Genomic DNA, 26,927 nt, shown 5'->3' on the forward strand with positions numbered 1-26,927 from the left:
AATAATATCAGCCAACCATAATTTTCAAAAGGTAGAGCCCAATTGCTTCCAAAGCAACCTCCACGTTTTTACCTCATGTCCAATAAGGGCCCAATAATATGACGCCGTTTATTGTGACATGTCAAGATGACCCATCAATATTAAGTTGTGATGGCGGTCGCCATGTGGATCCCCCAATAATATGAGCCGATCCCATGGGAGTTCCACCCAACTTACAACATGTGTCGATCCAATGTACATCTTTCCGACGAACGGGCCCCCCCAATAATATGAGCCGGACCGTATCCGCGGGTAGCATCTCATACATTGATCGTTGATGGAAGGTAGGAACATTTAAATAATTTTAAATTTCCTTTATTTATCTTGATATCAATTTTAAATCATATTTAAAATGAGAGATTTTAATTTTGAAAATTTGTCTCATCATTTTAAAATTTTGTATGCTTGCCGGATTCACACAATTTAGTCTAAAACATGCATACAACAATAATATCACATATTATATAGGATGATCGATTCCATTTCTAATCGACCCGTGGTTGCCAATCACGAGTCTTAGTCCAATCCTAGGTAATATGCAGTATGCAATGCAATCCTATTACATTGAGCTTCCAATTTACATTTCTTCTGTCTTTATTGTCTGCTGGGCCCACCTCCGTCTTCAAATCTTCATCTCCCACTAAATCTAATGTATTTAAAATAAATAACAATGACAAATAGGGGATACATTTTTAAGGGGTGGGAACGGGCCATAAACCAAGCACACTTTTATTACATATGACAATTTATATTGGGTCATAAACCAGGCCCATTAATAAATCCAACAACAATAAAAACAAATATAAATTCCTAACATACACCTACAAAATTGGTCATGACAATCGATCATCCTTATCCAATAACATTTAATTCAAAATTAATTTATTGGATAACATGCAATGGCAATTTAAATTTAAAAGGATAAAATCATATTCCATATATAAAATCTTATTTTACATACAAAATCATATTTTATCTTTTTATCAAATAAAATCATATTTTATCTATAAAATCCAATTTTATACATAAAATCATATTTTACTCAATATATCCATAAGATCATATCTTATCATCAATTGTACCAAAAATAATTAATTTCATAAAATCTGATTTAACGGATAAAATATTTAAATTTTCCAAAAATTCAAATTTATCCAAAAATCAATTTTAAAATTTTCGGACTCGAACAATTCGATCCGATGCCTCGTGGACCAATCAAAAATAATTTTCGATCGGACCAAAAATAGAATTTTAACATATTAAAATTTAATTTTAAAATTAAAAAATTAATTTTTTTTCGCGGGCCGCCCGGGACACTCCCGGGCAGCCCGCGCCCCAAAGGGGCACGGGCCGGGCAGCCCGGCTGCCCCTAGGGCAGCGCCGTGCGCCGCCCTGCGCAGCCCTGGGCAGCGACCATCGCTGCCCCCCCGGGCAGCGATCCAATCGCTGCCCGGGTTTTGCCAGAAATTTTTTTTTTTATTTTTAAAATATTTATTTTGTTTCAAAAACCGAGGCTTAAAAAATTTTTTTTTTTGTACAATCGATTAATTTAATCGCTTGATCTGAGCAACCTGGCTCTGATACCACTGTTGGAGAACGGCGATCAGATCAATCAGAATTGATACCCGGTGCAGCGGAAGTTTAAAAATTTTATATGGAACGATTCCATAATGGGTATCAAAACTTTACGATTAAATTGTGTGTGTAAAAATTAAATAACAATTATAAATTTTTACCTCCAATCTCGAATCGAGATTATTGACACCAACAGATTGCTCTGCTCTTGTTGTATCTCCCAGTAACTGATGGACGAACTGTTCTTCAATCAGGTCCACGAACAGAGATTTAATCCCTCTGATAGATTGCACTAGAAAATATATCAGAAGTTTCTACGAAGAGAATTAACGAATTTGATCCGTTAAACCAGACTGTAATTCAAAATTCACAGACTGGATTTTTCCCGAGCAGAGGGGAGGGGGGCGGCCACTGTTAGAGAGAAAATTAGGTTTTTTCGAAAATTGTGACCTGTTGTGTGTAATTTCTGTACTGCAATAACTTATTTATAATGTAGGCCGCTAACAGCTTAGGGCCCATTAGTCATAAGTTCAAGCCCGACAAGCAAAGCCCGCATGTTCAGAAATTAATATAAAATTCATCATGACTCCGATTGATAAACCGATTTCACCAATGTGCACAGAAACCATTTCTGCACCTTTTAAAGTCAAGATAAATTTTTCTGAATCCGAATTCAGTGATTTCCAAAAATGCCCATCCCTATGTCATTTTAGGAAATCTTACTCCTCTACTCTTAAATAAGAAGTCCAACTTCTTTGTTCATTAAATTTAACTCTTTAAATTTAACTATCTCAACGGGGATTAAAAATCCATTACTCTGTGTGACCTCAATGGTTCAGGGATACAGCTAGCCGTGGGCTCACAACTCCTTGTGACTCGAAACATCAATTTACGACTTGCCCATCGAATCATGGTAAGAGCGCCTAGCAACATCGCCCCATGATTCCCTAGGTATCACTGATAGTGCCTGCAAGAACCAATAGATTTTGGTTAGCGTACAGTACGGTCCCTTCATCCATATATCCCGATCGAATCAACAACCATTGGTAAATCGAGAGTCGTTCGAGATTCGATAACTATGCAATACATCTTGAAGATCAAATAGTGACATCGCATGTGTTACTAAGAAACCATTTCTTAAAACACATCATGTACTCTGGCCAGAGATTCGTCACACTAATATCTCCTCAGATCGCATAGGATATCCACACTCGCAAGTATGTGGTGAATCCTTGACAACAAAGCATCGACTCCTATATGTGTTGTAACTGTACCCAATCCCGACACCTGATGACCCCAATAGAGTCGGTAAACGAGTCAAAGTACAGTACTAGCATATAGAGTCTCAATGATGTTTCAAGTAGTAAGGACTAATGGTGTACAACCAAAACCGCGGACTTTATCCACTCGATAAGTGATAACCACTTGGAAAGTTCGGATAGGGTAGTTCGATCATTCATCATATGAATATCCATTTGCATGCTTCGAACATCTCTATGTTCCCTACCAATGAAACGTGGTACTCTGCATCGCAAATGCTAGTCTCAAACTCGAGCGATCCTTATCCTTATTATCGGACGGCTCAATCGACTAGGAACAGTTTAGAATATACAGTGACTATAAGATGTGTTTCATGATAGACATCCCCATGTTCTACCACATCTTACATACACTATAGTATATTCAAGGTCTTTATCAAAACAACAATAGTATATCACAATATAACAATATGAAGAAAGATAAAGTCATTGCCATTAATAAAAGTGTAAATTATATTAAACAAAAGATTGTTTATACAAAGAGTCATCAAAGCCCTTAGCCACAAGTTGGCTCACCGGGCACCCACTCTTTCAGATATGGCTGAGCAAGTGAAGATTATTCGATTGAGAATGAAGATTGCTCAGGACCGACAAGCGAAGTATGCGAATATCCATCGCAGACCTCTATCTTTTGATCAGGGAGACCGTGTATTCTTGAAGATTTCTCCGTTTAGAGGTACTGTTATATTTGGGAAGAGAGGGAAGTTGGCACCGAGATTCATCGGCCCGTACGAAGTTTTACAGAAGATAGGCGATCTAGCCTACCGATTAGCACTTCCTCCTTATTTATCTGGTATTCACGACGTCTTTCACGTCTCGATGCTGAGGAAATACCATCCCGATCCTTCTCATGTGCTTCAGCCTGACGAAGCCGAACTTGATGAAACTCTGAGTTACTTTGAGTGACCAATTCAGATCCTTGACAGAAAGGAGAAGCAGCTCAGAACCAAAACGATTCCTTTAGTGAAAGTTCAGTGGAGTCGTCACGGAGTCGAAGAAGCGACTTGGGAGACAGAATCTGATATGAGACAGAGATTTCTTGATTTATTCATCTGATGTGAGTTCTTAATTCTGTTCTTGAATTCTTAATTATCTTCTTATGAGTTGATATCGATGATTTCGAGGACGAAATCTTTTCTTAGAAGGGGAGAATTGTAACGCCCTGTTTTTATCTTAATTGATGTTATTTGAGATAATCAGTGATTTTAGAATTCAAGACCGGAATTTTTATTTATCAGGGTCCTTTTTGCAATTTTCGGAAATTTCAGGGACTAAATTGCAAAAAGCGGATTTGTTATAAGATTGAGACTTTGACTAAGTCTTCATTTCCTCCCCTTATCTCCTCCATCTCGATTTCCCTCCATTGAAGATGATCAAAAAGCTTCCAAGCTTTTGTGATTTTGATTCTAGCTCAATCCGTCCGATAGAATTGAATTCTGACTTGATATCTACGATCACGACTTCGAGAGCTTCGTTATATTGTAAGTTTTTCTACGATCGGATACATTCTAGTTTTTGGATGTTGTTAGAATCGTGCGAGATTCGAGTATGTTGTTCTTGACAGAGTTCTGATCGTTTATTATCTGTCGGTTTTGAATTAGAGCGACGTTCGGATTTGTTATGATTTTTGGAAGTTATTTTCGAAAGTTGTGGTTTTGAAATTTTTTGGGTTTGAGCTGGTGTTGTTGTATTAGCATTGATTCGTATTGTTATCAATATAAAAATGTTGTCTGCGTTTCCGGTTTGTTCAGTTTATAGCCGTTATGCCGTCAGTTTGAGTTTTGGATGTCGTTTCGATGTTTTGAGTTATACTGAGCTTAGTATGAGTTGTGATATCGATTTTGATCGCTATGAATTCTTCTGATAGATTGATTAGAAGTCTTTGGAGTTGCGAGCCTTGTAGCTTGGATCAGTTCGGAAGAGTTGACCCGGTATAGTATCGATGTCCTTCTTTATCGATTGATTATCTTGACTTGGATATTGATTGAGGAATTGTTGTTTTCAGATTGAAGTTTTGGAACGACAAAGAAGAGGTATAAGATGACTTTGGAATGGAATAGGACGATTAACTCGAGTCGGGATTGATTCGAGTGTCCTAGAAGAAATCACATTTTGCATGATTTGATTGCTTATTGATTATATGATTGAATTTATATTGAGTGCATGAGATTACATATGCATTCATATTGAGCCCTGATTTATTCAATTTGAATTAGACGATCTAGGGATTGTGGTCGAGTGGCTTGGTAGGCGATTTACTACCTTGTCGAGTAGCTCACTGTAATACCCTGGAGTCTAGAGGATTAAAACATGCCACGTCCATCTCGAGAGGGGAGTCGGTGTGATCGTTGGATGTTTTAACCTCGGGATCCCAAACCAAAGAAAAAAAAAAGAATAGAAGAATTGCATTTGATTATCTGAGTCTGATAATCCAGAAGTTTTAAAGACATGCATATCATTTTAATTCAATACTTGATTGGATTAATTGATTATTTGAAGAATGAGTTCATATAATGATTTGATATGGTTACTTGATAGCATGTTAGTCTCTTTTACTGAGAATATCAATTCTCACCGGATTATCCGGTTGTTGTCTTTGTTTGTATGTGTACTTGGCAACAGGTGGGGCAGGGCCGAGTCAGAGACAACATGGCTAGACAATCGAGAGGATAGAGTGAGGCTTGGATGTTAGGAGTCTTTACGTATTTGAACTCCTTTTTGTATTGAATAAGTCCGAACTAGATGGACCTTATTATGCATGCTTTATTTTATGAGGTTTGTATAACTCATTACATATATGTTGTATCTTGTTGAATGGGATTTTGATGTTGTTATTGTGGATTGAATGGAATTGAAAATTGGAGAAGAAAACCAGAATTTTTCTGGGCAGAGGGTCTCGCTCGATCGGCGAATTCTTGCAGATCGAGCGAGCACCTTAGTAGCGAGGCAGTGTATGTGAATTTTATGCTCGCTCGATCGGTAATATTTTACCGATCGAGCGAGGGGTCCTGATCCTTGGACAGAGAACTGGAATCTTTTGGCCCGCTCGATCGGTAAGATTTTACCGATCGAGCGAGCACCACCTTTAAAAAAAAAAAAAAAATTTCCTTGAATTCTTTAATCCTATTCTTTTAATTGAATTGATTAATTTAATTACCCTGAGATTGCATGATTAGAATCTAGGCCTCACAATCTATGTATATATAAAAACAAAAAACTCGGCTACATATACAAACTAACATTTCTCGCTTAAAATTCCTTTCTAAAGATAGTAGAGACATCAACATTAAATTTAAAAATATAAATAAACATATGATTGAATTTAAAATTATAAATAAAGATAATATTTGTTGGGTTTTGAAACACAAACAATCTTGATTTTGATGATAACAAAACTTGTTATTGCGCTCTAGTGTGAAATTGTCAACTCAAGATAGAAGCCAAAACTCGAAATTAGCTAAACTGAATTTCTGTCGAGTTTTAGTGTTTCGATGATATCTCACACCTCAGTGATGAAAATGATTATCCGTCAAGACGATTGCATAGAAGACTCAATTGGGACATATCGTATTTCACGTCAGTTGAGCAAAAACGAATGTTATCTAGATCAAACTGACGTTGCAACACCAAACTGAATTGCATCAGTCGAGCAAGAACACATCATCAGTTTACCACTAACAGTTATGGTATTTTGGCCATATCTTGCAGTTATCCAAATGGAACAATTCAGCATGCATTGGAAAGATAAGACAATGATCTACAAATCATATTCACAAGTCCAAGTCTGAATCGATGTTTAAGGAGCTGCTAAACTGCATTGAAATTTTTGGTTCGGAACTAAAATTCTACATAGCAGAATTTCTGGCACACTTTTGTATTTCGAGCATATATCCCTCCTATAAACTCTAAATGGAGTGATTGTTAATTACGTGGAAATCTAGGAGAAAGGGCTACAACTTTCATGGTTATTACGTTGTCTAGAAATCAACGAATCAAGAGATATAATACTAAACTGACCATATGCACTCAAATGATTTTCTGTTCAATTGAATTTTGAGTAGCTCCGGTATTGCTAGCATAACGTTTGCATATAAACTTCAAATTGATGGATTCTGGTGGCCTTGGAAAGCTAAGATCAAGGGTTACAACTTTTGTATTCGTCACTTTGCCCAAATACCAACGGATCATCACTTTGCCTAGATATCAACGGATCATGCAAAACAACATCCAATTTAGCTGTAGTAACCCAGATTCCATTTTAAGATAATAATATGATAATCATGATTAAGGGTCCAGTCTAAAATGCTGAACTGTTGAGCTGCTGAACTGCAGCTAGGGAATATGAGCAGCTAGGGAAACATGAGCAGCTAGGAAATCTGCTGCTAGGGATTATATAGCTAGGGATTCTTTTGCTAGGGAATTCTCTTGCTAGAGATTCTACGGCTAGGGAATTCTGCTGTTAGCCTGTTAGGGAATTTCGTTACTAAGGAAGTTTGAAAAGCTGCTAGGGAATCCCGAACTGCTATTAAGGAATCCCGACCTGCTGCTAAGGAATCCCGACCTGTTGCATGGAAATCCCGAACTGCTAATAGGGAAGCCCGAACCCTCCAGGACAGGCAGGAAGGTGTGTGGACGCTTGCATGAATGACAGTTGGCGCCTAAGCATGAGCTGTCAATAATGGTAGTGACTCAGCTCAAGCATCTGATACGTGGCGTGCTTATAGGAGCTCGGACGTCTCGACGTCAGCTCAAGAATCCCGATCACCCCAAATATTTGTCTATAAATAGGAGCTGGGGATTCAGTTATTTTTCACATCACTTCCATCTCACTTCATATCTTTACCCGGAAAAGAGTAGCTCGGGAGCTCGGGAAAGAGTAGCTTGGGAATTCGGGAAGGAATAGCTCGGGAAGGAAGAGCTCGGGGGACCAAGAGGCCAGGTCGGGTCGGGTCGGGCTTAAGACCGGGTTGGGTCGGGAGTTGACCTAGGACAGCTAGGGGTTGTCTTTTTCCAGCTTAGTTCAGACTTCGGTGTTAGGTACATACACATTGACTGAGATTGCCAGCGAGTATACATGTTTATATGTTGCATTTATTTGGCATTATTATGTGGCATGATGTATGTTTTACCGTTTTCTATATTCATATATCATGTGCACATACACGTTGAGCCTATACCTTGTTATACCTTATTATAGAGCCGCTCAGCTCTATACTCGATAGTCTGTCACTGAGAGTACCGCAACGTCGGGGACATGTATGTCTGACTACTCTGGTGTATTAGACAAGTGTGGTTGCACCCAGAGGTTGATCCGTGCGGTGGCAGCACTCATGTGGCGCCGATACTGAGCATGACTTTTCAGATGACCATTTACCAGTCATCATGTTGCATGCATCATATACATATGTTTACTCATGTCTATATACTGGGCGTTAGCGCTCACGTCCTAGTTGTTATCTTGGACATCCTATTCCACGGGCAGGTCGTAGGATGGACGGAGCCGGTAGTTTGAGGCAAGACTAGGAAGCCGGAGCTTTTCAGGGGATTTTATACAGCAGGATTTTCCTAGCTGTATAATGGTTACTTTTAAGTTCTTCGATATGGTTGTATCACTACAGATTTAAGCTTGGATATGTTTTACTAAGCTGTAATGTAAAGTATGGATTATATTTCCGCACGTTTTTACTCTGTTTAAGAATTTTGCTGTATTAAGTTTAATGCATGCTATTAGTTGCCAGTTAGTAGGTGATTCCATGCAGGGTCACTACATTTTTGGTATAAGAGCATGCATGGATTTTGGGATTAGTATTTGGGATTTACTCTCACCTTAAGTAATTATTGCGCATTTGGGATTTTAATGTGCAATTCTTTTCAGGATATGGTTGACGAGAGTCACGATAGTGTTGGCCAGGGAGGTGGTCATCATCATCGTCACCATCGCCATCAGGATGATCAACATCGTCCTCATGAGGGTAGACGTCGTTACTCTATTAATAAGTTCATGCAAGTGAGAATCCTGAACAGACAAGAGGTTGGATGTCTAAACTCGAGAGTGCGTTTCGAGCTTTCGATTGCACTGAGGAGCAGAAACTAGAAGTTCTAGAATTCGTTCTAGAGGATCGAGAACGTTTATGGTAGGATGCCAAAGCTACTCAGGCACATACTGAGAGAGGACAGGTGACTTGGGGGGATTTATGTCAGCAGTTTCAGAAACTGTATTTTCCTCCAGCTGTTTGACAGGCACGATCTATGGAGTTACTGACTCTGAGGCAAGGATCAATGACTATTGATCAATATCAGCAACGATTTCTTGATCTACTACCTTTTACTCCTCATATCAATGACAGTGATGCGTCCAAGTATGATATCTTTCTGCAAGGCCTGAATCAAGATATCTACTCACAAGTTGTCGTATGTGATAATCCGACATCTTATGAGACTTTGGTGAACCGTTGCCGTCAAGTTGAGAACAGCAATAGGCGGGCACTGTTGATGATGCCAGGACAACCTAGTGGATCTCTTGGGCCTAGGGCTCAATCTGTTGTGCAATCTGGACCTATGTATTCTTCTACTACTACTACTACTACTACTACTTCGTCTGGTTCTCGTGGTTCACGAGGTACTTTCCGTTTCGGGAAGAAGAAGAAGAAGAAGAAGGAGGAATTTTGCAGCCACTGTGGTGGAAAGCATCCTGCGGCTTCGTGTCGGAAGGCTACTGGTGCTTGTTATATTTGTGGTGAGCAGGGACATCTGCGGAGAGATTGTCCTCAGCGCATGGATTCTGCTAGTGGATCAGGATCATAGGTTGGATCTCAGGCTTCTACTTTTCCACGTCAGCAGACAGCACCACAGAGTTCTTCTGGTTACCGTCCACAGACTCAAGGGCAGGTATTTGCTCTGACTCAGGAGCAGGCTACGGAGGGAAGCGATCGCATGTTGGCAGGTACCTTTCTGTTATGTGGTATTCCTGCACTTGTCTTAATTGATACTGGAGCGTCGCATTCCTTTATTTCTAGTCATTTTGTTAAGAGACATAGATTACCTTATGTATCATTAGATATGGATTTAGTTGTATCTACTCCGCTGGAGCAGGAGGTAGTAACTAAGCATCTAGTGATGGGTTGCCTTCTAGAGTTTGAGGGTAATGTGTTATCGGCTAATCTGATGATATTAGCGATGACAGATTTTGATTGTATTTTGGGAATAGATATGCTGAATTTGCATCACGCTACTGTGGATTGTTATCAGCGTCTGGTACAGTTTCATTCGGATGAGGGTGATAGCTGGTACTTTTATGGTGAGGGTGCGCGACCTCCGATGCCACTTGTATCAGCTCTAAAGGCATGTCATGTCTTGGAGTCAGGTGGGGAGGGCTACCTCATTTATGCAGTTGATATGTCCACGAGTAGTCCAAGTATCGATCAGATACCGGTTGTCAGCGAGTTTTCTGATGTATTCCCTGATGAGATTCCTGGTTTTCCTCCGGTTCGAGAGGTTGAATTTGGTATTGATCTAGTACCAGGAACTACGCCTATATCCCAAGCACCTTATCATCTAGCACCGTCAGAGATGAGGGAATTGAAACAGCAGTTGCAGGATCTGCTTGATAAGGGATATATTCGTCCGAGTGTTTCTCTGTGGGGAGCACCTGTTTTGTTTGTCAAGAAGAAGAATGGATCGATGCGATTATGTATTGATTACAGGCAGCTGAATCGTGTCACCATCAAGAATAAGTATCCTTTGCCACGAATTGATGATTTGTTCGATCAATTACAGGGTACTTTTGTTTACTCCAAGATAGATCTGAGATCGGGATACCACCAGATGCGGGTACGAGACTCAGATATTTCTACGACTGCTTTCAGAACCAGATATGTGCATTATGAATTTCTGGTGATGCCATTCGGTTTGACGAATGCACCGGCAGTCTTTATGAATCTGATGAATCAGGTATTTCGAGAATATTTGGATAGATTTGTCATTATCTTCATTGATGATATTCTTGTCTATTCTCATGACAAGGATGAGCATGCACAACATCTGAGGATTGTGTTGCAGATGTTACAAGATAAGCAGCTGTATGCGAAATTGAGCAAGTGTGAATTCTGGCTTGATCGGGTAGTGTTTCTCGGTCATGTGATTTCTAGTGAAGGAATATCTGTTGATCCTAGTAAGATAGAGGCAGTGCTGAACTGGTCTCGTCCGACGACGGTTGTTGAGATTCGTAGTTTCTTGGGTCTAGCGGGTTATTACCGTCGGTTCATCGAGAATTTTGCACAGTTGGCCAGGCCTTTGACTCTGATTACTCGGAAAGATGTTTCCTTCATATGGTCCTCGGATTATGAGGAGTCATTTCACGAGCTGCGTAGACGTCTTACTACTGCACCTGTGCTAGCTCTACCTTCTGGATCAGGAGGTTATGTTGTCTATACTGATGCCTCTGGTCAGGGGTTAGGATGTGTTCTGACACAGCATGGACATGTTATTGCCTATGCTTCTCGACAGTTGAAGACACATGAGAATAATTATCCAGTACATGATCTCGAGTTAGCCGCCATTGTATTTTCTCTCAAGATTTAGAGACATTATCTTTATGGCGAGAAATTTGAGATATTCACGGATCACAAGAGTTTGAAGTATTTATTCACTCAGGCAGAGTTGAATATGCGACAGAGACGCTGGATGGATCTTCTGAAGGATTATGATTGCAAAATCAAATATCATCCAGGTTCTGCTAATCTTACTGCTGATGCCTTGAGTCGGCATGTGAGATTTTCTGCACTTCAGACTAGTGAAGTATCTCATATGATTCAAGAGTGCTGTTCATTGAGTTTTACGCTCAAGCATAAGAAAGGAAGGAATGGGATTTGATTGTATACTATTCTATCTGAGCCAGCATTGTATTCTCGGATCAGAGATGCTCAGATATCTGATGATAAGACTCAGCGTTTGGCACGTCTAGCCAATGGAGTTAATACATCTGGATTCCATTATCAGGCAGATAGTTTATTATGCTTATCGAATCGAGTGGTTGTACCTGATGTTGCGGAGCTCAGAAACGATATTCTTTATCAAGCTCACAGGAGTCGATTGTCTATTCATCCTGGAAGCATGAAAATGTATAAGGACTTGCGAACTAGATTTTGGTGGAAAGGGATGAAGCGGAGTGTATATCAATTTGTTTCAAGATGTTTGGTTTGTCAACAGGTCAAGGCTGAACACCGACGACCAGGTGGATTACTGCAGAATCTTGAGATTTCCGAATGGAAGTGGGAGCACGTGACTATGGATTTTGTTACCCACTTGCCTATGACGTCACGTCAGTGTGATTCTATCTGGGTCGTTGTTGACCGTCTGAAAAAATCAGCACATTTCATTCCTTACAACCGGGAGTATTCTTATGATCGCATGACAAGCTTATATGTCCAGGAGATAGTGCGATTGCATGGAATTCCAGTGAGCATAGTCAGTGATAGAGACCCACGATTTACCTCACGTTTCTGGGGTAGTTTTCAGCAGGCGTTGGGTACCACTCTGAGTTTAAGTACTGCATATCATCCGGAGACTGACGGGAAGTCAGAACGGACGATTCGTATGTTGGAGGATATGCTACATTCTTCTGTCATGGACTTTGGTTTATCTTGGCAGGATCAGTTACCTTTGATCGAATTTGCTTACAATAACAGTTATTTTCGTAGTATTGATATGGCACCTTTCGAGGCATTGTATGGTAGACGGTGTCGTACTCCGTTATTCTGGAATGAAGTAGGAGAACGACAAGTCGAGGGTCCTGAGTTGGTGCAGCAGATTGTATACAAGGTAGATTTGATCAAGCGAAGAATCAAAACTGCTCAAGATAGACAAACCAGTTATGCTAATATTCATCGCAGGCCATTGCAGTTTGAGCCTAGTGAATATGTGTTCTTGCGAGTATCATCTTTCAGGAAGGTGATGAGATTCGGTGTGAAAGGCAAGTTGTCACCTCGTTTCATTGGACCTTTCCAGATACTGGAGAAGATCGGAGATGTTGCTTATCGTTTGGCGTTACCGCCATCTCTTTCCAGTATACATAATGTTTTTCATGTGTCGTTACTTCGACAGTACATAGCTGATGAATCACATGTGATTCAGTCTTCTGAAGTTCAGCTAGAGCCAGATCTGTCGTATGTTGAACGACCACTCCGTATTCTAGACAGGAAGGAAAAAGTTCTTCGAAACAAGACTATACCACTTGTGATAGTACAGTGGCAGCGCCGAGGCGTTGAGGAAGCAACTTGGGAAACCGAGAGCCATATGCGAGCAGAATATCCTGAGTTGTTTGCTTTGTACTTTTAATTACCATGTAAAGATGTAATTACCATTGTTGTAATAAGACATGGTTTTCTGTTTCATATTGTTATCTTAATTTGTCTTTAGATTTAATTTCGCGGACAAAATATCTAAAGGTGAGGAGAATGTAGTAACCCAGATTCCATTTTAAGATAATAATATGATAATCATGATTAAGGATCCAGTCTAAACTGCTGAACTGTTGAGCTGCTGAACTGCAGCTAGGGAATATGAGCAGTTAGGGAAACATGAGCAGCTAGGGAATCTGCTGCTAGGGATTATATAGCTAGGGATTCTTTAGCTAGGGAATTCTCTTGCTAGAGATTCTACGGCTAGGGAATTCTGCTGTTAGTTTGTTAGGGAGTTTCGTTACTAAGGAATTTTGAAAAGCTGCTAGGGAATCCCGAACTGCTATTAAGGAATCCCGACCTGCTGCTAGGGAATCCCGACCTGTTGCTAGGGAATCCCGAACTGCTAATAGGGAAGCCCGAACCCTCCAGGACAGGTAGGCAGGTGTGTGGACGCTTGCATGAATGACAGTTGGCGCCTAAGCATGAGCTGTCAATAATGGTAGTGACTCAGCTCAAGCATCTGATACGTGGCGTGCTTATAGGAGCTCGGACGTCTCGACGTCAGCTCAAGAATCCCGATCACCCCAAATATTTGTCTATAAATAGGAGCTGGGGATTCAGTTATTTTTCACATCACTTCCATCTCACTTCATATCTTTACCCGAAAAAGAGTAGCTCGGGAGCTCGGGAAAGAGTAGCTCGGGAATTCGGGAAGGAATAGCTCGGGAAGGAAGATCTCGGGGGACCAAGAGGCCGGGTCGGGTCGGGTCGGGTCGGGTCGGGTCGGGTCGGGCTTGAGACCAGGTTGGGTCGGGAGTTGACCTAGGACAGCTAGGGGTTGTCTTTTTCCAGCTTAGTTCAGACTTCGGTGTTAGGTACATACACATTGACTGAGACTGCCAGCGAGTATACATGTTTATATGTTGCATTTATTTGGCATTATTATGTGGCATGATGTATGTTTTACCGTTTTCTATATTATATATCATGTGCACATACATGTTGAGCCTATACCTTGTTATACCTGATTATAGAGCCGCTCAGCTCTATACTCGATAGTCTGTCACTAAGAGTACCGCGACGGCGGGGACATGTATGTCTGACTACTCTAGTGTATTATACAAGTGTGGTTGCACCCAGAGGTTGATCCGTGCGGTGGCAGCACTCATGTGGCACCGGTACTGAGCATGACTTTTCAGATGACCATTTACCAGTCATCATGTTGCATGCATCATATACATATGTTTACTCATGTCTATATACTGGGCGTTAGCGCTCACGTCCTAGTTATTATCTTGGACATCCTATTCCATGGGCAGGTCGCAGGATGGACGGAGCCGGTAGTTCGAGGCAGGACTAGGAAGCCGGAGCTTTTCATGGGATTTTATACAGCAGGATTTGCCTAGCTGTATAATGGTTACTTTTAAGTTCTTCGATATGGTTGTATCACTACAGATTTAAGCTTGGATATGTTTTACTAAGCTGTAATGTAAAGTATGGATTATATTTCCGCACGTTTTTACTCTTTTTAAGAATTTTTCTGTATTAAATTTAATGCATGCTATTAGTTGCCAGTTAGTAGGTGATTCCATGCAGGGTCACTACATTAGCAATCCAATTTCCCTCGCTAAACTGCTACGAAACTGAAGCTTGCTCAACTTCTACGAAACTAAGTTTGCTCAACTGCTACAACACCCAAACTGCTCCGAGGTCAGTTTCGCACCAACGTTCTTTAGCAAGATCAGTTTCACTCCAAGATCCGTTTAGTGGAATTCAGTTTAGCAATCTAGAAACAGTACACAAATCTCTAACGACTCTATTTTTGTGTCTAATGGCTATATTACTCTTGGAGCCTATAAATAAAACATCTTGAAGATCAAATACAAGCTTTTGAAGGGGATTCAAAAGCATGGGCAGCCTACTTGAAAAAATTAGCTAGAATTAGAGCAAAGTCCAAAGTGTTAAGAAAAAGAAGGAAGTTGATAGTTCACTGCCAACTTCTTCACACCGAACCAAGTTTATAGAACACTTTTTCTTGTTCAATATCTTTGTATATCAGTTGAAAAGAGCTCACTCACACACATACGAGAGATGTACTTTGATGATTAGTTGAGTGAGAGTCTTTACACAAAGACGTTAAAGATTGTGTTTGTAGTATTGACATAAGAGACATTAAACATTATGCGGATTGTGAGGTTGCGGCCTACAATTGAGTGAGATAGGAGTTCTAAGATAGGCAGTGGGTAAGTAGTTCTAGTCTTGGAGTGGGTTTGTACAAATGAGTTGTATAAATCAAAGTCTTTTAGTACTATCCTTCTGAGGAAGAAGAATGAGTGACTTTATATGATTATCAACATCTGTGATCCATGGTTGTTTAAATGTATTTTATTTAATTAAATTCAATTACACATAATTGAACTCTTAAATTAAAATATGATAATTTTTTCTAAAATATAAAATAATAATTAATATAGGAAATTTCACCATGAAATTTAAAAAAATTTATTTTATTAATTCCAATACATGAAAATAATTGATATATATAAAGTTATCGTTGTGTGTTTCCGATCATTTTCTTTCAATTTAAATCTCTCCTAAATGTGATCCTATACCATCCATTAATTTCATTTACTGCAATTTAGTTCATTTTATTTAGTTTAATTATAAAAATGAGCCATCACTCCCTTGATTTATTCTAGACTAAATTAAATAATTAGATAATAGTGTATGTTGGAACGGCTTGAACTCCATTCAACTTTATTATAACTTAATCTGGTGCATTCCTACAATTACCAACGGAAATCATCGGTCAACTACTATAGTGAATTTTAGATTATTAAGTACCCCATGAAAAAATATCGATTAAGTTCCCTTTTTTTTTTTTATAAATGTTGAGCACATTTGTCTGCAGGTGTTTTTAGGATATTTAGGCATAATATTTGAAAAAACACGGAAAATTAATTGATCATTTATAAAGGTTTTTCACAATCTCAAGATTTTAATGAGGATAATGTATGTATAATCTCTTTTGTTTTTTTTTCTCTATCTAATTCACGGGTGAGTTTTCTAATAAAATGACCATAATTTTTTATATGATTAAAAAATAAAAGGAAACGTAAATTATAATAAATGCCTACATTTTGAACAGAAAATAAAGGCCAGACGTTGAAGTCTTGAAGATGACCATAGCATTATTGTTATGGAAACTAAGATTTTTTTTTTATTTTTTTTTCAGTCTTTTGTAATTTAAGAGCGTCAATTTAATACGAACGACTTTTTAAACAAATAAATTCCAACTGAATGGAAGACTTCAAGTCAACCCATCTTGCAAGATAGCTAGTGTTGAAAAGTACAAGCTCTTACCCAAGAGACACTCCAATTGAAGCACTACAACAGTTGAAATACATAGTATGGTTATTCAATTCGAATTCGAAAGTGTGAACTGTAGACCTGGCCACGGTCCGGTTCCCAAGCCCGGGGTGGTATTTTACAAACCCTTAACTGGCCCGCCCATCGCCGGTTTCGGTCCGAGTCCGGGTCCGGTTAACCGCCGTTTCAGGGTCCGGGCCAACCCTTAAAATAAAATAAAATAAAAAAATTCTAGGCAGGTGTGATTAGCGCCTAGGCGCTTACTGCTTCTTCATTTTTTTTAAAACAAATTTTATGTTAATTTTTTATAAGACAACTAATTTAAAATAAACTCAATCAAATATTTAATATATCAATAAAAAAAATATTACATTTATTCAATAAACAACATATTAAAATTTCAACATCTTATATTAAAAATCAATTACATTTTATTCTATTCAATCACATTCACTCGCATTTCCTTCCGTCATAGTTTCGGATGTTCCTTTGGTATCATCTTGATCTTTTTCATTACCTTTAATATGTGTTCGGCTAGCAGCTTTTGACCAATCATTGAGCCAACATTGGGCTTCCAAATTTTTTGGCCTTAAGCTAGAATGTCTCTCGTCCAATGTATTTTATCCAATACTAAAAGTTTTCTCCACTGCAACAGTTGAAACCGCACAAGCTAAAATTTCTTGTCATTATAGACAAAATTAGATATATTGTGTTTTTTGCGAGAACCATCTCAAAATGTCGAAGTTTTCTTTATCTGTATCACTAAAATCAAAAGTAGTAGTTAAATAATTCTCAAGTTCTTGACTGGAACTTGAGAATAATCCCTGTGAATGTTTCGTCCGTTACCTTAATAAAAGTTGTGTTTTAGTAAGTTTAAAACTAACATTACTAGTTGCAGTAGATTGTATTTCATGTGAAACAATTTGTCCACATATTTGATGTTATATTCATTATAAATATCATATAAATGAGTTTTAATATTAAACAAATCAATGAGATAGTACGAACAATTTTCGTAATAGTCTCTAAAGATTCATAATATAATGTTAACATGTCGCTTAAACCATCTAATTTAAGTCTAGGATCTAAAACAAAAGCACATAAAAAATTTTAGGAATGAGCAAAAAATATTTTTTTTCATTTTGCTTTCATGACTAGAATACATTGAGATAAAATACTATCATTATGTTTAACATGTTCATAAAAAATACAAACAATGTTGCAACAATGTGTTAAAACTAAATGTAAAGTAGGATAATAAACACCGAATAATTGGTCACTAGCATCATTAAAATACTTTTAAAATTGTACAAATACTAGTGCATATGTTCCATTGATTTGAAAACAAATAAATATCACGAGCTTGAACATATTGATGTAAAAATGTATATAATAAATCTTTATATTGAAAAGACAATAATAAAAATTTATATGTTGAATTTCAACGAGTTGAAACGTCTCGTGCAAACTGTTTAGGCTTCATACCATTTACTTTACAAAATTTTTTCCATTGCTTCATAACTTGGAGATGTGTCCATAAATAATGAATTGTGTTCCTAATTGGTTGAATACATGTGCCTAACTTTTTTAGTCCATCTTGAACGCACACAAATTTAAAATATGACATGTGCACCTAATATGGAAAAATTTACCAGCTAATGATGATTTACATATTGCAATAAGCTCACTAACACTAGAAGTATTTGCACTAGCATTATCAAAAGACATTGAAAAAACTTGAGTAGTTAGACCATATTATTCTAAAATAAAAAATATAAGTTGAGAAATATTTTGTGTCGTATGTGCTTCGTTAGAACATCTATATGCAAGCAACCTTTTTTTGAATGTTTCAATTATTATCAATCCAATGACATGTAATACTCATATATGAACAATTTTGCCAATGATCACTCCAAATATCGGAACACAAAAAAACTTTATTATTTAAACTAGAAAATTCTTTAATTAATTCTTTTTTTTATCAACAACTAATTTTTTCATTATGCGTTTGAGACTATTTCCTAGGATACATCTAATAGAAGGATTTGCACTTGTAGAAAGCCAATTTTCAAAAGATAATTTATCACTAAAACTAAAATAAATTTGTTCAACTGCATAAAATTTAAGCGTACGTTTCTTCTCTAAATCTACATTCGTTATATTTAAAAAGTTGAGATTCATTAACCGATTGAGAAGAGAATGCCGAAATTTGAGTTAGCACGATGATGTGGTTGTTGAACTTATTATCTTGGTTGAGCCTCTTGTCGAAGTTCTTGATCAATTTCCTCATCGGAATATTCAAGATCAAAGTCATCGACATTGAATTGAGGATACTCGACCTCGGATGACATGATGCTCTTTTTCTTTCCTTTTTCACCCCCTACGACTTGATCCGGTTCCAGACATTTGTATAAATATGAAAATAAATCAACAATTGACAATAAACCAATAATCGAGACTTGATATTTTTGATAATCAATAAACTAGAAAGAATTGAGAATTATGAGAATGGAGAGAAAAATGGTGTAAAAAAGGGGGTTGGGGGTATTTATAGATAAAAAAATATGATTTTTTTTAAAAAAATTTGTCACCGGTAGACCCGGTGGGTCGGTCGAGGTATAACGGCTACGAAATCATGGTCGTTGAGAGATTCAACGGCCACTATCAAAGTGACCGCTGGATCATCTGTGTGTCAAACCCGCCGGATTGGTGGTTTTCCTAAGTGAAAACTGGGACTGATCCCGGTTAGGGATGGCAACAGGGCGATCCCGCCCCACGAACCCGGCGGGTCCAATTCGGGTTAGACCCGTTGGACCCGCCAGAATTAAATAATTTTAAATTCATTAAATTAAAAAATTTAAAAGTTTAAAAATTAACAAATATCATTAAATTTAATTTCAAATATATATCGATAATATTTAAGATAAAAAAATATTCTCACAAGTTAAAATTTATCAATTTGTAATTAATTAATAATTATTAGCCAAAAACATATTATAATGATACATTTTTATACTAAACTTATCATGATAAAATAAATTTATTTCAATCCAATAATATTATATACTCAAATTATGGATAAAATATTAATTATTTAGTATAAAAATATAATTATATATTATTAATATTACATATATATATATTTTATATTTATACATGTATATATACATGTATATATATATATATATATATATATATATATATATAAATCTTTGACGGGACGGGTTTGGCCAAACCCAGGACCTGCCCCGAACTCGCATGTAGACCCGCCCCATCAGGGCGGGTTTCATGTTGGGTCGGGTTTAGACCCGACCCATATATTGTCATCCCTAGTCCTAGTTTCGAGTCAAGCCTGTTGACCCGGTAAATCGGCCCAGTTAATCGGGCCCAACCCGGCCCTTGGCCAGGTCTATTGTGAAGTAAAAGACTCAATCAAACAAGAAATAAAGGCATGTGCTCCAAAAAATAAAATATAGTCTCGGTTTAGTATTAAACGTTTCAAAAATTTGTCCGAATTGATCATTCGTTCAATTTAATGATTATATTTCAGTGGGAGAAAGACCCGATTCAGTCTCAGATATTTGGTCTCGTATTCGTTTGATCTCAAATGTAATTCGGTGTTTTCGATTTGAGCCTAAATATTTTCAAATTTTGACTGATTTCAGGGACTTGATTGATAGATGTCATGTCCATAATTATTATCTTGATAAGGAATTATTGTGTATTCTTGTTATCAAAATTATCAATATATTATTAATTATATTTAAAAGAGTCTTATTCCTAACAAACTCTTATTTCCTTATTTGTGTAGGACTCTACAAGAAAATTCTTTCCATGCTTAGACTCTCATCTATAAGAAAGGATTCTACGCACAAACAAACGGAAACTTCAGAGGAGAATTCAGAGAGCTTTCAGAGAAAATTACATTGAAGAATTCGAAGATTCTGATGAAGTTTTGCAGCCAACGTTGTTGCTGTCCCCGTGCTGCCGTTGGTGTTGAAGACATCGGAGACAACACTGTGGAAATAGTGTTGTTCGAAGATATTTGCTGTTCTTCAAATTTAGGCTATGGGAGTTGCATCTGATTTGTTTTATACTCTGTTTATTTAGGATGCAAGTTTGATTTCTCAACTTGTTGAGAAATTTAGGATTTATTGATTTTTCATAAAATCACTAGTATTGATTTGTAACATTGATATTATTTTTTCTAGTTATATTTAGCCCTAAGGCACCCGCATGAGTTTTTATAATCGTGCAAAATTAATTTCTTATGTTATTTATTTTTGTTTATTTTACGTATTTATTTTCCGCTGCACTGTGTTGTCTTTGGTGTTGTGACACCACGGACAACACCGACTTTTGATTTTATCCTACAATTGCAATACGATTTCTGTCAAGTGGTATCAGAGACAACTCTTGACTTTACTAAGAGAGATTCTGGTTATTTTTGTTTTGTAGGTTTATCATGGACGTGCCAGTGGCTAACGTCACACTTCGACAACCGGAATTCAATAATTCAGATTTATGTGAAGATTCAATTTTCTTGATCACCCAGAAGTTTGAAGATTATTTGAAGAGAAAAAACAAACAAAAAGTTGGACAACAATCTAAGCGCACCCTAGTTTTCCTGCTCCTGAAAATCTTTTGAGGGTGTCACCGACTGGAGAACCATCTCGACCAAGGTATGTTGTTAATTATGAATCTAATACCAAGAATTTTGATTATGTACAATGCAGGGAAAGCAATGGATATGGACACTATGAAATTGAATGTGCAAATCGATTCCACAAAGGTATGACTATGTTCTTGAGTGATGATGACTCTAACAGAGATCAAAAACATAATGATGAAGAAGATCATACCTCCCTGGCTGCATTGTTGAAAAAAAAGAGATGTTTTCAAGTCAACCCATTGGGTGTTGCCTTCGGTGTTGCAACACCAGGTCGCAACACCAGTGAAAAATCAGTTTGCTTGAATACATGTACTCTTGGTAATTCTGGTGATCAAGAAGATGTCAATGATGATGTAACTCTAGATTGTGTACAGGAACTTTATGAGAAGTTGTATGCTGATCGGATCGAACGAAACAAGTTGAACACAACTCTCTCTAAAGAAAATTCTGATTTGAAGTCTATTATGACCAAGCTTGAAGTGATTCTAGGCAAGACAGATTCTGAATTGTGCAAGGTTAAGGAGGAGTTTGAAAAAGAAACTCTTAACACTTGTTGAATTTAATTCATGTACATCCAAGCTTGATTCTATACTTGTGATGGGTAAAGATGGTAAGACTGGTTCTGAGTTAGAAAACAGAGTGTTTGAATTTGGAGAATCACCAAAACCCACTGTCGCTCCGTCATTCAAGAATTCTCCATCAAAAGAGCGTGTTCCTCCTCAAAAGCCAAAGCAATGGAAGCACCATTTTATGTCTCATTAATGTTTCAAACCAAATCACATCAGGTCCTTTTGTTTTAAGCTTAGGCATGACTGCATGTATTGGGAGTCAAAGTTGATGTTGCCCCCGTGTTGCACAACACCAGGCGCAACACCTCCAAAAACAGATCCACAACAAAGGAAATTTGGGTACCAAAGTTTGATTTTCAATGTTTTATTGTTTATACTTCCTTGAAAACTAATATTGCAGGTCACTGTTACTTTCATAGAGGAAGCTCACGCCACATTACAGGTTCGAAAGAACATCTCATGGACTTTATTGAACAAAAATGTGGTAAAGTGACTTACGGAGGTGGTGCAAACGGAAGGTTTGTTTGCAAAGGAACACTGAATATGGAAGGACTCCTAAAGCTTCACAATGAGCTACATGTCAAGGGACTAAACTCAAACTTGATTTTTCTTTAGTCAATTGTGTGATGATGATTTTCATGTCAAGTTTGATAAGAATACTTGTGAAGTTTTTGATAATGCTAACATATGTGTTTTGATAGGTACAAAATCAGCAGATTACTACCGACTTGGAGAGGAACGTGTCTGCAACCACATGAAAGTGGATGATCTTGATTTATGGCACCAAAATTTGTGTCATGGAGACATTGAAAAATCTGTGTAAGTATGAAGCTGTCCAAGTTATGCATATTTTGAATTCTGGAGTTTCATATGTTTGTGGTGCATACCAAGTAGGTAAGAAAAATCACGTGTTTCACCGCTTGTTACAACACTTTGGGACAACACGGTACCTTGAACTTTTGCATTTGGATTTAAAATTCATTAAATCTTATAAAATTCATTAAAATTCATTAATTTCTTGCAAATATAAAAGATTAATTCATTGTCAAAATTTTTTTCAAACGTTATCGAATCTTATGAATTTCATAGCAAAAATATGGAAGATCTTGTTAATAAGAAGTTTTTTGATACTACAATAAATATCTTATTGAGTGATATGTATGTTTTGGCTTCCGTTAAAAAAATTCTAGCCCCGGTAGAATTAAAATCATGGTTCCGCCATTGGTTTTGGGGTTGGTGATGAGGAACTCAAGACAAGAAGATTTATGGAATCTTTATTTAATTTGGTTTTTCTTCATTTTATCGCTTCCGCACTCATCTTTCGTATTATGAAAACAATTCCATTTTGTGTAATAGACTAACTTTATGGTTTTTTGATGAAGTACGATGCTTATTGTTGTAACATTAAATTATGTAACAATGTCGTATTGTGGCTCGATCTCGGAGCGTGACATTCAACCTATAACAAAATTTCGATTTTTGAAAGTCAATTAAAATCATTATATTTTAAGATGGATATGAGAATTATCTGTAATTTAAGAGCGTTGCTTTAATATGAATATCTTTTTAAACCAATCAAAAAATTCCAACTGAATGGAAGACCTCAAGTCAACCCATGCTGCTATTGGGTACCACTAGTCCACTATATTCAATATTGAAAATTTTGATTTTGAATGAAATTTCTTCTGGACAAGAATATATATATATATATATGTATAATAAGCAAGATCAACAAAGAAAGAGATAAACAACCGAGAATAAAATGCACAACTTGACAAAAGTGATCATAATTCATAAACATGACACAATTGACAAAACTGAACTCTATTAATTATTCGTTTGCATTGACAAATTAATATTTTACAGTTGCAAGCTAGTGTTGAAAAGTACAAACTCTTACCCAAGAGACACTCCAATCAAATCAAAGCTCTATAAAATTAGAAATGTAAAAAATGGTTATTCAATTCAAATTTGAAAGTTTGAAGTAGAAGACTCAATCCAAACAAGAAATAAAGGTATGTGCTCCAAAAAATAAAATATAATTTAGATTGATTTGGTTTCTTGAGTAGTGTAGGCTAGCTTTGCAAGAAATTGATGGGGTTTCCTAATTTAATTTTGGGCATCATGGTTACCATGCTGCTAATGCTATTCATAACAACCACTCTGGCTGTTTCCATGGTGAAGCCTGGTTGTCCTGAAATGTGTGGAAATATTAGTATTCCGTATCCTTTCGGGATCGGCCCCTCGTGCAGTGCTAGTTCATCATTCACAATTACCTGCAAGAGTTCTAATTCGGTACCAATCTTGAGCAGCATTCATTTCGATTTCGAAGTATTACATATTTCGTTGGAAGAAGGTTGGATTTATGTGAAACAGCCTCTGTCACCATTGAATTGCTCTCCTACAGAGGAGACGCGGTCAGTGCAGGGCCTCACATTGCTGGGAACCCCTTACACCATCAACGGGCGTTACAATTCGTTGGTTGTTTTAGGCTGCCAGAATGACGTTTGGTTGCCTGCTAATGAAATGACGTCAACATTGGATGTATGCACGGACATTTGTGATCGTAATTCACCAGATTACAGTTTCAATGGTGTCTGCAAAGCCCTTTGTCTTCATTTTCATTCAACTGATAAAACTTGTAATTCAACTTACAGCAGTTGCAATGATGTGTGCAGCGCCTTTTGTGATCATTTTCATTCACCTCGTGTATATTGTTATCCAAGTTCTAGTTATATGAGTTGCCAGAATCTCTGCGGTTCCATTTGTGATGGCATTTATTCAAGTACAACTGATAAAAGTTGTTATTCAAATGGTACCAGTTGCATTATTAACGGTGGCTGCAGGATTTCGATCGCCGCTGGACTTCAACAACTTGAATTTTCTTACAGAACTCATGTCGACTCATCTAGTAGCAATATAAGTTGTGGATATGTTTTTCTTGCCGATCAGCAGTGGTTTGAAGAGGTTTCTTACAAAGGATTTCAGTCTAATTTTTCGAATCCATTTGATGAACTCAGATATTCAATTTTGCTACTTGACTGGGTTCTAGACCAGCATAATAACTTGTCCCATTATGCTTCACCAGAGTGCTTTTATAGTGGAGTCCCTTCTGGTTATAGTTCCCCTTCCCCCTGTACTTGTGATCATGGATTTGAGGGAAATCCATATCTATCTGATGGATGCCATGACATTGACGAGTGTGGCACGCCACTAGTTTATTGCGATGGGCATTGTATCAACACACTAGGGTCATTCACGTGCCATCAAAAAAGCAATTTAAGCAATCATCATTTGGTGAAAACAATTACTACCATTTTGGCAAGTGTTGTGGGTACACTGATTTTGCTCTATGTCGGATGGAAATACTCAAAGGTTCTTGGAAAAATAATCAAGGAAAAGCGCAGAGTCATGTTCTTCAAACGAAATGGCGGGTTGCTGTTGGAGCAACACCTGTCTGCAACTGGATATGGTGTAGAGAAAATCAGGCTGTTCGGATCAAAAGAGTTGGCACGAGCTACCGACCGCTACAACGAAAATCGTGTACTCGGCCGTGGTGGCCAAGGTACCGTCTACAAAGGAATGCTGATTGATGGAAGGATAGTGGCTGTGAAGAAGTCCAAGAGGATTAACCAATGTGATATCGAGACATTCATTAATGAGGTTGTAATTTTAGCACACATAAATCATAGAAATATCGTCAAGCTGTTGGGATGTTGCTTAGAGACTGAGATTCCACTTCTTGTCTATGAGTTCATCCCCAATGGCACACTCTTTCAGCATATCCATAATCCAAACGACGAATTCCCCATAACGTGGGAGATGCGTGTACGCATCGCCACAGAAGTAGCCAACTCCTTGTCTTACCTGCATTCAGCTGCATCTGCTCCGATATATCACCGGGATATCAAGTCCTCAAACATTCTGTTAGACGAAAAATATCGAGCAAAACTTTCCGATTTCGGAACATCAAGATCAGTTGCCATCGACCAAACACACTTAACCACTCGAGTCCTGGGAACTTTCGGCTACATGGACCCAGAGTACTTCCGATCGAGCCATTTCACTGAAAAAAGTGATGTTTACAGTTTCGGTGTCGTCTTGGTTGAGCTTTTGACCGGTGAAAAGGCCGTATCAACCGTCAGAGCAGAAGAAGCACAGAGTTTGGCCATACATTTCCTACAATCAATGGAAGAGGACAACTTGTTGGACATTCTTGATCCTCTGGTGCTCAAAGAAGGCCCAAAGGAAGAAATCTTGACCATTGCTCGACTTGCGAGAAGGTGTCTCTACTTGAATGGAAAGAAAAGGCCGACGATGAAAGAAGTAGCAGTGGAGTTGGAAGGTATCAGGATGTCGAAACAAGGGCCGACTGATCTTCAACATGATGACGAGGAAGACGAAGCCTTCCAATGCTCCTACGAATTGGATAACATCACTTCGACAGCATCATCTGTCGACAGTCATCCTTACATCATTGATGAACCATGAAGAATTTGTTGCATCCATTTTCAAATGCAATATTGGAGAACCTAATAACTACCAGCAAGTTCTTCTACCCTCACAGGGAAATGTTTTGTTTTGTTTTTTTTGGTTATGTTAATGTTCTCGAGAGTTTATTACATGTCACTATGAAGTACGTGTGTCTCTCTATGTATCCTACGTTTGCAAAACATTTGAAAATGTATGTTTGTTTCTATTGAAATTTTACGAGTAAATGATGTTTTTTGTTAAATTTTGAGAAACAAAAAACGGTGTGGTTTGTGTATTTACATTTTATATATTAAAGAATAAACAAAACCTTTCTCTCTTGCTTTTTTATAAATTTAATTTTAAAAAAAATAATTAGTTGCACAAATAATGCATGCGCGGAAATATTGCAATGCCAACACCACATGGGACTTGCAATCCCCATGTGCAAATTTCATTTTATTTTTCTTTTTCTTTTTTTTTTGTTTTTTAATTAGTTATATAATTAATTATA

General features: G+C 37.6%; 1 protein-coding gene across 1 annotated transcript; it reads left to right on the forward strand.

Moving 5' to 3' along the window:
• The first annotated feature begins 23,851 nt into the window (after positions 1–23,851).
• On the forward strand, positions 23,852–26,639 carry LOC140887868 (wall-associated receptor kinase-like 8). Its single transcript, XM_073295435.1, has one exon. The coding sequence runs from the start codon at positions 24,038–24,040 to the stop codon at positions 26,432–26,434; it is 2,397 nt and encodes a 798-aa protein (XP_073151536.1). The 5' UTR covers positions 23,852–24,037; the 3' UTR covers positions 26,435–26,639.
• The last annotated feature ends 288 nt before the right edge of the window (positions 26,640–26,927 follow it).

The sequence above is a fragment of the Henckelia pumila genome, chromosome 3, assembly GCF_033568475.1.
Source record: "Henckelia pumila isolate YLH828 chromosome 3, ASM3356847v2, whole genome shotgun sequence".
Taxonomy (NCBI): domain Eukaryota; kingdom Viridiplantae; phylum Streptophyta; class Magnoliopsida; order Lamiales; family Gesneriaceae; genus Henckelia; species Henckelia pumila.